The 14109-nt window shown below is 38.5% G+C and overlaps 1 protein-coding gene across 2 annotated transcripts in view; it reads left to right on the top strand.

The window, feature by feature from the left end:
- Nucleotides 1–12381, top strand: part of LOC127433844 (metabotropic glutamate receptor 5-like) — a 44290-nt gene extending 31909 nt beyond the window's left edge. For both annotated transcript variants that reach the window (XM_051686110.1, XM_051686109.1), the window contains 6 exons: nucleotides 2078–2313; nucleotides 2533–2779; nucleotides 2997–3165; nucleotides 3533–3659; nucleotides 6203–7142; nucleotides 9202–12381. In XM_051686110.1, the coding sequence (XP_051542070.1) occupies nucleotides 2078–2313; nucleotides 2533–2779; nucleotides 2997–3165; nucleotides 3533–3659; nucleotides 6203–7142; nucleotides 9202–10081 (2599 nt within the window). In that variant the 3' untranslated portion in view covers nucleotides 10082–12381. The remainder of the gene's footprint in view (nucleotides 1–2077; nucleotides 2314–2532; nucleotides 2780–2996; nucleotides 3166–3532; nucleotides 3660–6202; nucleotides 7143–9201) is intronic.
- Nucleotides 12382–14109: the final 1728 nt, after the last annotated feature.

Genomic DNA, 14109 nt, shown 5'->3' on the forward strand with positions numbered 1-14109 from the left:
AATCAGAGGTACCATCATTTTGCCCAAACAGCCAATGTTGCCATGTTGAGGACAATTTTGAGTTATGATGCAAACCAATTCAAGTCAGTGTTTTGTGCAGATATCATTGAAATGGACAGTTCAAGTTCAAATCAAAGATGCTATATTACAATTTCTTTGTCATAGCACTCTCATACTTGCGCATCATGAAACCTAGTCTACTGGCACGGTCTTTAGGAAATTTAATGATTAAACAGCCTAAAAGGCCTAATAGTCATTGCAATATCCATATATTGGTTTCTTTTATATCTGCACCAAAATAATAATAAATATATTGTAAATCTTTGATAAATAACCCAACCCTAGGTGCTCTAGTTGTGCTGTAGGTAAACACTCTTTTATCTGCTATAAAATGCTGTCAGACATCTTTATAAAAGGCTATGGAGCCTTTGGCATTTTTGTTGTCTTTTTAAGGTTTCCAGCAGCAGTGGGCATATGGAGACTGACCCGCTGGGGTCAGTGTGTGGGTTTGCTGAGCGGCTCAGCTCTTTTCCATGAGATGATTCAAGCTACTGCTAACATGCCCCGCTCTGCTTTCCCTCCCATCGCTTTTGCCTCCAAGAACAAGTTATGAAAGCCTCTCGTTTACCTACCACGAGAACAAAAATGATACCTCCCACACACTGCTGAGTTGTGTAACATTTAGCACTATGAGTTTAGGAAATGTTTGAATGCATAGATGGAGAGAACGCTGAAAAATGAGTGGCATTCCGCTTGCATGCGCGCGTGTGTGTGTGAAAGTGGAGGAAGTAGACATTCAGACAAACAGACGGAAAGAGTCTCTTGCAGTCCAAAGATCTGCTTTGCTGTTAGAGGAATAGTTCACCTTAAAATGAAACTTCTGTCATTATTTAATTGTTCCAAACCCGTATGACGTTCTTTCTTCTGTGGAAGCATGCAAAAGCACCATAACTGAACAATAAATGTGGTCTATATGACTTGACTTATGACTATTTTTCAAGTATTCTGAAGACATACGATAGCTTTGTGTGAGGAACACAAATTTAAGTTGTTATTCACAGAAAATTTTTACATCTGCTCTAGCTCTCTATAGGAGAGTTCATGACAGAAGGACCAATGTCTGTTTCTTGAGCTGATTTTTTAAGATTTTTTATCTTTTTAGTTTATTGTTTGATCCAGTTCATAACTAAAATGGGTATATGTTAATATTAAAGGAATAGTTCACCCAAAAAATGTAAATTCTCTCATCATTTACTCACCCTCATGCTATCCCAGATATGTATGACTTTCTTTCTTCTGCAGAACACAAATGAAGGTTTTTCGAAGAATCGGCTCTGTTTGTCCTCACAATGCAAGTGAATGGTTACCAGAACTTTGGAGCTCCAAAAAGCACATAAAGGCAGCATAAAAGTAATCCATAAGACTCCAGTGTTTAAATCCATATCTTCAGATGTGAGATGATAGGTGTAGGTGAGAAACAGATCAATATTTAAGTCCGTTTTTACTATCAATCTCAACTTTCACTTTCACATTCTTCTTCTTTTGTTTTTGGAGATTCACATTCTTCGTGCATATCGCCACCTACTGGGCAGGGAGGAGAATTTATAGTAAAAAAGAACTAAAAAGAAATATTGATCTTTTTCTCACCAACACCTATCATATCACTTTTATGTTACTTTTATAAGTCCTTTTTGAATCTTGAGTACTTCAGTCCCTGTTCATTGTAACTGCATAGAATTTTTTTTCCCCCTTTTGCATTCCACTTAAGAAATAAAATCATGCAATTTGGATTTTTCCTTAGCCTTTGAGTGGTGCACATACATCTTATGGGAAGTTTATTTTACTGGCTGCCACAGTCTGTCACAGTAATGTCAGTATAAAGTACTGGCTGGCTTTGTCCCAAAGACTTACTTCATAGTGTAACCTGGTCATAACTACTGGACTTTGCCTTCTATATGGTTCGGTTTGGACAAGGAGGCTTCCTGACTGTGTCTCACAAATTCTAGGCCATCTCAAGGGAATTAATTCTACGAAAAAAGCAAGAGCGATTCATTTCACACTTACTTTCTCTTTGCAGTGATGGTTGGGCAGACCGCTATGATGTCACAGATGGCTTCCAGAGAGAGGCAGCAGGGGGAATCACAATCAAACTGCAGTCTGCTTACGTCACCTGGTTTGATGACTACTATCTCAACCTGCAGCCGGACACAAACAGCCGGAACCCCTGGTTCCCAGAGTTCTGGCAGCATCGTTTCCAATGCAGGCTGAAGGGGCATCCACAAGAGAGCACCAAATACAACAAGACCTGCACTAGTGAGTTGAACGTGCTCTCAAACCATATCAGAGTGACCAGGTTCCTCACCTTTTGTCTGTGCTCTTCATTTATACCTATGAAAATCCATCCATCATATTCATCCAAGGGTGTTGGAACAATTTGAAAGTGGAGTGGATGTCAGAGCTGTGACACAGTGGGTAATGCAAGTGGGCAACAGTTGTTATTTGTTTTTGTTTTTTACCTATGCCATTTCACAGAGAAGGAGTCGCTCCGACACCAGTACGCTCAGGACACGAAGATGGGCTTTGTGATCAATGCCATCTACTCAATGGCTTACGGTCTGCATGCCATGCAGAAATCTCTGTGTCCCGGATACGCGGGTCTTTGTGAAGCCATGCGGCCGATTGATGGACGTAAACTCTTAGAGTTCCTCATGAGGACCGACTTCACTGGCGTCTCGGGAGAAGTGGTGCTGTTTGATGAGAACGGAGACTCCCCGGGGAGGTACGAATCTTTCCTTTTCTGCACCAAACAAAAGGCAGAATGTGCTTGGAAGCTCCCTTCAAACATACTCTGTAGACAGATCTTTCTATGATGCCATTGTGAAGTAATTGTGAACAACACAACTTTTACAGACTGAATAGCTAGCCTATATGGGCAAACCATGCAGCGAGTTGTGGAGATTTTTTGCAAAGATAATTGTGTGTCTTTTATGTTCTAGATATGAGATTATGAACTTTAAACAGATGAGTGAAGAGGACTTCAGCTACATCCACGTGGGCAGCTGGGACAACCGTGGGCTGAAAATGGATGACGAGGAAATTTGGGCCAACAGCAGTGCTATCATCAGATCAGTGTGCAGTGATCCCTGTGAGAAAGCTCAGATCAAGGTGAGAAAGGCAGTGAAAAACTCCTTTGGGAGAAAATGAGTGATTTCAGTGTTTGTTTTGTTTTGTTTTTTGTTTTGTGCTTTGTCACCCTGGCAAAAACCCACACACCCTAGCAACAGCATAGCAACAATAAAACCATTCAGAACACCATAGCAACTCAAAACACCTTAACACCATAGCAGCACCTTGGCAGTAACCCACACACAGCCACCTAGCAACCACCCAGAGCACCCTAGCAACCCAAAACACTCTAACACCATAGCATTGTGGTGCAGTTTTGCACATCAAAGCACTACCCACTTTATATATAAAAATATATAAAGCTTGTCACTTATATAACTTGACTTCACCTATTTGTATGTTTCAGGTGATCCGTAAGGGTGAGGTAAGCTGCTGTTGGACCTGCACTCCGTGTAAAGAAAACGAGTTTGTGTTTGATGAATACACCTGTCGTGCATGTGAGCTTGGATCCTGGCCTACCAATGACCTCACAGGTGATTCTACTGTACCTCCACCTTCAAAACAAAATGTTCTTCTTCTAGATGCAAAGTCTCTGTGCCTTAGCACACAGTTCTGAACTCAAGATTAGCTCCAAAGAACCAGTCATATTGAAAGAAACTACAAAGCTTCTCATCTTGTACAACAGTGGGTGATATAAGTGTCTTGTATCTGGGTCACATAATAACATGCAAGACCCATTTATCTCTCAGAGCGTCATTGGAGAATCTGGACCATGGCGACTTAATGCCAAAAACAGAGATTTGGACTTGGCGAGGGTCCCCATCAGTATGTTCCAGAATTGCTGTCAAGCTTAAGCCCTAAAGCAGCAGTCTCTCAGCATGAAGTACATTACTGAGAGCTGTGGCTGCTCCGCTGTTCATGTACGACCCTTAATGGCAAATTTTGACATTTATTAATAGGTTATTTTGCATCACTAAATCTTTCTTGATTTTCCAGTTTTGACTAGTTTTTGGGGTTTTGTGCCAGGGTTTAGAAGGAACTTTTGACAAATCTAGTTAAAAGGGTCTGATGTTATGAGGAATCAAATATTACTTGATGTTTTGAAATAAAACAGTTCATTGCACTTTGAAAACACACTGTAGTTTGAACAGTGCCAACTAGAATTGACTCAACGGCAGAGCCACAGCTGTGTGTAAACGGCATAGCAAAATTCTGTTTCTCACTTAATATGCAGTTCCTGTTGCTCAAGCATGGCACTAGCAATGCTAAGGTCATGGGTTTGTTCCCAGGGAACACATCAACTGAAAAACGTATAACCTGAATGCAAACATTAAGTGTCTTCTAAATGATTAAATGTAAAAAAAATAAGCGTAAAAAGTCAGAAGAGGATGTTTACAAAGAAGTCTTAAAGGCACAGTAGCAAAAAAAAAAAAAAAAAAAGGGAAAAGGGATATTTCACCCAAAAATGAAAATTCTTTAATCATTTACTCACCCTCATGCCATCCCAGATGTGTATGACTTTCTTTCTTCTGCAGAACACTTTAACATTTTAGCTCTGTAGATCCTCACAATGCAAGTGAATGGGTGCCAAAATTTTGATATCCAAAAAGTATAAAGGCAGCATAAAAGTAATCCATAAGACTCCAGTGGATAAATCCATATCTTCAGAAGCGATATGATAGGTGTGGGTGAGAAACACATCAATATTCAAGTCAATTTTTGCTATAAATTCTTATCTCTGCCCAGTAAGGGGTGTATGCATGAAGAATGTGAATACCCAAAAACACAAGAAGAAGAAAGTGAAAGTGGAGATTGACTGAGCAGAGAGGAAAACTTACAGTAAAAATGGACATAAATATTTATCTGTTTCTCACCCACCCCTATCAAATCGCTTCTGAAGACATTGATTTAACCACTGGAGTCTTATAGATTACTTTTATGCTGATTTATGTGATTTTTGGAGCTTCAAAATTTAGCACCCATTCACTTGCATTGTATGGACCAAAAGAGCTGAGATATTCTTCTAAAAATCTTCATTTGTGTTCTGCTGAAGAAGGAAAGTTATACACATCTGGGATGGTATAAGGGTGAGTAAATGAGAGAATTTTCAATTTTGGGTGAACTATCCCTTTAATTCTAAATGTCAAAAAGAGGGTGGATAACGGTCATGAAAAAACTAATTCAAAAACCTTTACTAATATAATAAGTGGACCAAAGGAAAAATAAATAAATGATAAAAAATAATGCATGATTCTACACATTTCAAAGGAGTCAGTTTGATTTTGTCAAGTAGGATGTGTTCCTAAATCACCATCTCTTATAAAATCTTTTGTAAAAAATGTTAACCCTAAACCTAACCCTATAATATTATTGGTTTATGTTATTCCAGGACCAACAAGGATGTTAATACAGGAACATGTGATACTTGGCAAAATCACGGTCACCCTTTAAGTACAGAGAAGGAACCATTTTGTATGTTAATAACATTTATAATCATTATAAACTCTGGCCATAACTTTCTTAATTTGCTTTTGTTGTTGCTGGTTTTTCAGAAGGAATGTCAAGAACTGTATGTGACCTGTAAAAAAAGCATGGTAAACCTACACAGTCCCATCAGATGAACCTCATTAAAGGCTATCCAAAGCATAACTTAGTTTTATCCCCTATTTACTTTCTTCTGATGCAAATCACACATGCTAAAATATCAGCGCTTGTTGATGCCAGCCTCTGATGCATAATGTATGGTGCTTGGTTGAACTGATGGTTTTGTTTGTTTCTTTCACCCTTTTTTTTTTTATATAGTTGCTCTAAAATTCTGCCGCCAGTTTCCCTGTGAAATCTACATAATGATGGATGTTCTCTGTACAATTTTTAATGTCACACGTCAGTGGATCTGAGTAATTATAGACACAGGCATTATACTGACTTGGTTAAGTATGATAAATATTGTTTGCACTGCTTATTGATCTTCCAGTGGTGTGATTGCGAGCCCTGAGGTGAAAACATTTTATTTAAAGTTCCAGGGCAATGTGCAGGCCTAATTACATTAAAGTCTTTTCAAATTCATGTTCCTCAGGGTGTGAGCCAATCCCGGTGCAGTACCTTCTGTGGGGAGATCCTGAGCCTATTGCAGCTGTGGTCTTCGCCTGCCTCGGCCTGCTTGCCACCATCTTCGTCACCTTAGTCTTTGTCAGGTTCCACGATACGCCAGTGGTGAAGTCCTCCAGCAGGGAGCTGTGCTTCATCATTCTGGCTGGTATCTGTTTAGGGTACCTGTGTACATTCTGCCTGATCGCCAAGCCACACGTGGCTTACTGCTACTTGCAGAGGCTGGGCATCGGGCTATCGCCTGCCATGAGCTACTCCGCCCTGGTCACCAAGACCAACCGCATCGCTCGCATCCTTGCAGGCAGTAAGAAAAAGATCTGCACCAAGAAGCCTCGTTTCATGAGCGCCTGCGCCCAGCTGGTCATTGCCTTCATCCTCATCTTGATTCAGCTGGGCATCATTGTGGCACTTTTCATCATGGAACCCCCGCAGGTGATCTATGACTACCCGTCTATACGCGAGGTGCACCTAATTTGCAATACCACCACACTTGGAGTGGTGGCGCCATTGGGATACAATGGGTTGCTCATTCTCAGCTGCACCTTCTACGCTTTTAAGACCCGAAACGTCCCTGCCAATTTCAATGAGGCCAAATACATTGCGTTTACCATGTACACCACTTGCATTATCTGGCTTGCATTTGTGCCAATTTATTTCGGTTCAAACTACAAGATTATCACCATGTGTTTCTCGGTGAGCCTCAGTGCTACCACTGCGCTATGCTGCATGTTTGTGCCCAAAGTCTACATCATGTTAGCCAAACCAGAGAGGAACGTGCGCAGTGCGTTCACCACGTCGACTGTTGTGAGGATGCACGTGGGTGATGGAAAAGCTGCTTCTGCCGCTAGCCGTTCCAGTAGCATGGCTAACCTGTTCAGACGCAAAGGATCTGGTACAGACAATGTAAGGTCAGTATCCACAGCACACAATAGACCATTTAGACCCCATTTCCACCTGGTATTAAGATGTGTTTCGGGTGATCCGATCACATGTGGTCAGGTGAGACACATCGCTGTTTACACCTGGTCACTTAAATGCGTCTCCTGTGACCACTTGTGTTCAGATTTGGAGGGGAGGGTCTCTGTTTCATGAGGACATACATCAATCACTATGTCAGTGTGTTAGTGCATGATATTAAAGCGCAACAAAGTAAAAAAAGACAAAGAAAGCCGGTGCGCTCTTTCTCCCAGATGCAGTTAAAACTTAATCTAAGCACAAACGCAACATGTTCAGCAGTTGCTGAATTAAAGGAGTTACCTGTATTAAAGGAGCTTCAGGTGTTCGTGCCTGTCATCTGTGTTGATATCAGACACACAAAAGAAGATATGTGAAGCTCTCGTGATTGTGTATGTATCCACATACATACTGCTCGTAACCTTCAAAGTTTAAGCTCTTGTTATAGTTCTTGCGCATAGGTTGATTGACAGGTGAGGGGTGATGCTTTACTGCTGCCGGGATGTATACAGGACAGATTAGCATTTACACTTCAAATGTGATCTGGTCACATGCGTTTTTGACCAAATTCTTCTGTGGTCCGATCACAAAATGTTTTAGACCCCGTTTAGACCTGTATTTAGGTCTGACCACATGTGATCGGACGCATCTTAATACCAGGTGGAAACGGGGTCTTAAAGTTTTACATACAAACTAGTATTTGGACAATTAGCCACAATTAAAATGTATGAATGATATTGCATTAAAGGAATATTTCACTCAAAAATTTTCCCTTATGCCCTCTTAAACTCGTATGACTTTCTTTCATCTGCGGAACACAAAGATATTTTAATGAAGATTTGATGTGAATATATCCATACAATGCAAGTCAATGGGGTCCAACACTTCCAATCTCCAAAAAAGACATAAAGGCAGCATTAAGATAATCCACACAACTCAAGTGGTTTAATCCATGTCTTCTGAAGAGATACAGTTGATTTTGGGTGAGAACAGATCAAAATGTAACTCCTTTTTTTTTACTATAAATCTTGTAATATCAATAAGTGACATTTATTTGAAAGACACATAGCACAAGCACACTTTTCAAGCAAAAAAATGTCACTACACGAAGTTTGTTAAGTTTTAAATAATAAATCAGTAGATAAGTATTTGGACACTGGTTGCCAAACATTAGTTGAATATGTCCATATTTAATGTGATGAACTACGCCTATGATTATACTCTGCTAGGACACGTGTGAATTGTGTGAAAAATGCCTTATAAATATGAAGTTAATTCTGAGACTGGTGGTAGTTGTAGAATTGAGATACATTGTTTAGTTTAGTTATGTTAAATAGTATTTAGATTGACAACATTTTTTTATTACTTTATCTTTTATGTTTCTTTAAAACTGTTCAGTTTAATTGGATTTATGCTGAATGAATTTAGGGATAATTAGGCATGAAATGCCAATTATTTTTATGTCAGTTCTCAAAATCCTTATTTTGCCTTTTTATAATATGATATTCCATCACTGCTCTCAATTGCAGAAAAAGCGACTGCTGACAAAAATAAATAAATAAAACTCACATTAAATCTGTTTATCTCTCAGTAATGCCTGCCAAATGTTTGCTTTTGAGGATGAGAATGAGTTTAGACTGAAAATGAATCAACTCCCAAACTGAGCATATTTTAGAGCACACACAAAAAAAGAGGGAAAAAAAGCCAATATTCCCTTCAAAAGAGAAAAAAGCCCCAAAGAGCCCCAACCAATTACCCTGTCTGCCTGTGAATCATTCCTTGATCAACTCTGAGGTTTCATGCATTTGGGTCGATGGGCCCTTAGGGCCATTTAGAGCACTGAAGTTAGAGATTTCCTTTTGGACATAGAGAAGTGGATGGCAGTAGTAATTGCTGTTGTAATGGCTGGGCAGAGATGGGTAATGGCGGAGTCAGTTCCCTTTTGCCTTCTAGCTGTGATGTCACAGACTGGCATATGTCCAGCCATGATCTAATATGTGCCTCTTTCCACAGTTCAAATGGCAAAACGGTGACCTGGGCACAGAACGATAAAGGTTACAGGCCAAACCTTTGGAAGCGGATCTCCATCCACCTTAAGAAGAAGGAGGAGGCCAACCAGACGGCCATCATTAAGCCTTTCTCAAAGGGTTGTGACCGCCTACCAGACACTGGGGTGAAGCTAGCATATGAAGGGCCTCAGAAAAACCAGCGCTACCCTGTATCCTACCGCCCTCGAACCCCTTCACCACTACCGACTGTGTGCCAGCGGGCGTCTATGAAAAGGTGCGAAGTGGAAGGCCGTGATGAAGAACATGTGCCGGTAGTGCCCCTGCCTTCATATCTAACAGAGCGCTTGCATCATGGCAGTGCACCCCAGACCTCCATCATGGATCAGATCAGCTGTGTGGTCAGCCATTTCACAGCCAATATCAGCGAGCTCAACAATATGATGCTGCCCGGTTCCCCACCAGGGACAGCTGTAATTGTCGCCGCCCCAGTCCCAAGACCCTGCTCCCCTTCTTTCCGCAGGCACCCACAAGAAAGGCAGCACCCTTCCACCGTCACCACCTACGCTGATGTGGTGGCTGCAGCAAACACCAACCCTCGCTCTGCGGTTGGCATCGCCGGGGGTATTATGGCTGGTGGGAGTAGCAGAGCTTCACCAGCCAGTCTTTTTGAATGCACCTACGACTCTTCGTGTGCTGTCAGGACCACTGATTTGGAGGACTTGGGCACCTTGACTCCCCCTTCCCCATTCAGAGACTCCTCCGTGGATTCAGTTAGCGAATCGCCCACATCGCCAGCCTCGGAGCTGCCGTTGTGCGAGCCCTGCTCCCCAATATACGACCAGCTGGTGCTTAGGCACTACAGCCAGAGCTCTTCTTCACTCTGAGAGACTGTTCAGAGGACAGAAAGGGCGCAGGCGTCTAATGAGAGTTTGCATCTGCATAGACTGCAAAACTGAACTGTAAGTGTCAAGGAATATACAAGCACTTACAGAGGACTTTTTATGGTGCTCGGAACCCAGCCCATGTTCAAAATACGGATAGTTTGAGATCTGTGTAAGAGAAGGCACTTTGCAAAATGGCTTTTCAGCTAATTAAGGATGTACTTGATATGCTCTTGTATATGAGAGCACTCTGAAAATGTTCAGGACTTGAAGTTTATGGTCATACTTGAGAAGGTGTAACTGATGTGGAAGATTACGTGTGTTTGGCTTTCAGCCAGTGATAACATTCCAACGACGTCAAACCACACTGGGGTGTAAAATAATAATATTCTGAAATTTTACGAATTTTTTCTACCCTTTTGCCTGTCAGCAAGATGTCCCTCAGTTAAACAGCTTGCACAGTTCTTCACATACAAGGAAAGTGTAAAATTCTGAATGTACTGTATAGGACCAAACTGAGACTAGAGTTTTTTGAAGGAATATTCTGGCTTCAATACAGGTTAAGCTCAGTCGACAGTATTTGTGGCATAATGTTGATTACCACAAAAAATAATTTCAACATGACCCTCCTTTTGTATAAAAAAGCAAACATTTAGGTTAATGTTAGTGAATGGGGACAATTTCTGGAGGGTTTTAAGGCAGAAATGTTAAGCATATACTTTTTAGAAGCACACATTTATTCTTCTGTAAAAACGTGTGTATTATTTGAGCTGTAAAGTTGTTTAAATCATAGTTTTTTACGGTTGTTTTAGGGTTTATGGCTAATCATGGCAACGAAGTTGTAAAACTGGATATTATTTTACACTGAAAAGGTTAGTAAGCAATTTTATCACACTAAAATCATGTTAACACGTATAATGTTTACATCTTATACTTTTGAAACAGTGAATATTTGAGTGTTTATGGATTGGCCCCATTCACTTCCATTGTAAGTGCCTCACTGTAACCCAGATTCTTTTTTTAAGTTGACAGTATTTTTTATCGTAATCAACATTGTGCCACAAATGCTGTCATTTGAGCTTAGCTTGTATTGAACTCAGAATATTCCTTTAAGTGCAAAACATTTGTTTACATTTTGGTCATTTTCTTTATTACCCTAGGTTAGAGGTTGCATGTAGTGCCAACTCATAAAGATATATATATTACTATATTTTTCATAATGATAATCATATTACAAGGATATAAGAGCTAATTTATTTAATTAACAAAGAAATTTCCCACACTTTAGTGTAGACAATGTGTCTTAAATGACTTCAGGCATGTTGGGTAGACAATGTCTAATCTGAAATCCAAGGTCATGTCAGTGTATTTATATGAACACGTCCAATCATTACTTGAAGTATTTATTGAAGAATCACTCTAATTTAAAACACGAAGAGGAAATCAAACAAACAGTAATAGCTTTTTACAGCCTAGAGTGTAGGAGAATTCACAAAAACCTTTACAAGTGATGAGTACTTAAAGCAATATAAATGAATGCAGGGCATATAAGGTACAAATACAATTATTATTTCATTTGCAAATCATTTTCTTGTTTTAATCCACTCAGGCTTGAGTTCCAAAAACATACACTTTGTGGGCTAAAACACGAGCCAAAAACGAAATAATACCCATTGTCATTACACTGTGGATATGGTTCTTATAAATGGGGCATTACAGTCTCTGTTGATAAAACGTATATGTATAAAACCTATAACCACATGAACTTCTCCCATTAAATATACCTTTTTTTATTACCTTCTAATCTAAGTTTAAGCACTCAGATTTTCCTGTAGTAGGAGTGCACATTGTATCTATCAACAAACGTTTATTCTTTTAATCAATGTGTAATATTCTTATTGAATAGATGTTATGTAACAAGGTCACATGTTTGCATGCAGAACAGTGCCATTAGCTAAAATAAGTGCTTATCGTTCTTTTAAGAACTTTTGTACATTTTCTAAAAGTCTTTTTGCATTTTTCGCTCTTTGCCTTTTTTGAGGGGTCGGTCATAGAATTTAGATTTCGGGCCGTGTGTGTAATGTATTTTTCTACTAATTGTTTGTGCCGATTCAATATGATGTTGGATTAAGTTTTGTGACAGTGGAGCGAATGTAACTTGCAGTATTTCAGTTAAAGGTTTCAATTATAGTGTGGACAAGTCTTTTGTTACTAAGTTCAGGTTTTAATTAATGGTGTGGAAGTATTTTTTATTTCTCTTCAAAGTGTGTAAAAAATATTCGTTTTACTTGATTGGTATTAAAGGGAACTCAATAACAATGTTTCTTTTTTCTTTATTTGTAGTTTAATCATTTAAAATTATTCAGTGTGAATACATAGAGGTAACCTCAGAATAAGGTCTTTGGAAATGTTGTGTGCGCTAAGGCTGGATTTTGCATGGTTGTGTTATTTTCACGGTTTTCATGATTAAGTGTGGAATGCAGTTCCAACCCCCTTCTTTCTGTCCTTTATTCTCCCTCTCTCTGTATATATACATGTACATGACAGACAGACAGACAGATAGATAGATAGATAGATAGATAGATAGATAGATAGATAGAAAAGAAGAAAAGAGTGATAGATAGATAGATAGATAGATAGAAAAGAAGAAAAGAGTGATAGATAGATAGATAGATAGATAGAAGAAGAAAAGAGTGGTAGATAGATAGATAGATAGATAGATAGATAGATAGATAGATAGATAGATAGAAAAGAAGAAAAGGGTGATAGATAGATAGACAGATAGATAGATAGATAGATAGAAAAGAAGAAAAGAGTGATAGATAGATAGATAGATAGATAGATAGATAGATAGACAGGCAGATAGATAGATAGATAGATAGATAGATAGATAGATAGATAGATAGATAGACAGGCAGGCAGATAGATAGATAGATAGATAAATAGATAGATAGATAGATAGATAGATAGATAGATAGAAAGAAAAGAAGAAAAGAGTGATAGATAGATAGAAAAGAAGAAAAGAGTGATAGATAGATAGATAGAAGAAGAAAAGAGTGGTAGATAGATAGATAGATAGATAGATAGAAAAGAAGAAAAGGGTGATAGATAGATAGATAGATAGATAGATAGATAGATAGATAGATAGATAGATAGATAGATAGATAGATAGAAAAGAAGAAAAGGGTGATAGATAGATAGAAAAGAAGAAAAGAGTGATAGATAGATAGATAGATAGATAGATAGATAGATAGACAGACAGATAGATAGATAGAAAAGAAGAAAAGAGTGATAGATAGATAGATAGATAGATAGATAGATAAATAGATAGACAGGCAGATAGATAGATAGATAGATAGATAGATAGATAGATAGATAGATAGATAGATAGATAGATAGATAGATAGATAGAAAAGAAGAAAAGAGTGATAGATAGATAGATAGATAAATAGATAGATAGATAGATAGATAGATAGATAGATAGATAGATAGAAAAGGAGAAAAGAATGATAGATAGATAGATAGATAGATAGATAGATAGATAGATAGATAGATAGATAAGGAGAAAAGAATGATAGATAGATAGATAGATAGATAGATAGATAAGAAGAAAAGAGTGATAGATAGATAGATAGATAGATAGATAGATAGATAGATAGATAGAAAAGAAGAAAAGGGTGATAGATAGATAGAAAAGAAGAAAAGAGTGATAGATAGATAGATAGATAGATAGACAGACAGATAGATAGATAGAAAAGAAGAAAAGAGTGATAGATAGATAGATAGATAGATAGATAGATAGATAGATAGATAGATAGATAGATAGATAGACAGGCAGATAGATAGATAGATAGATAGATAGATAGATAGATAGATAGAAAAGAAGAAAAGAGTGATAGATAGATAGATAGATAGAAAAGGAGAAAAGAATGATAGATAGATAGATAGATAGATAGATAGATAGATAGATAGATAGATAGATAGATAGATAGATAAGGAGAAAAGAATGATAGATAGATAGATAGATAGAT

This window comes from Myxocyprinus asiaticus, chromosome 43 (genome assembly GCF_019703515.2).
Source record: "Myxocyprinus asiaticus isolate MX2 ecotype Aquarium Trade chromosome 43, UBuf_Myxa_2, whole genome shotgun sequence".
NCBI classification, from domain to species: domain Eukaryota; kingdom Metazoa; phylum Chordata; class Actinopteri; order Cypriniformes; family Catostomidae; genus Myxocyprinus; species Myxocyprinus asiaticus.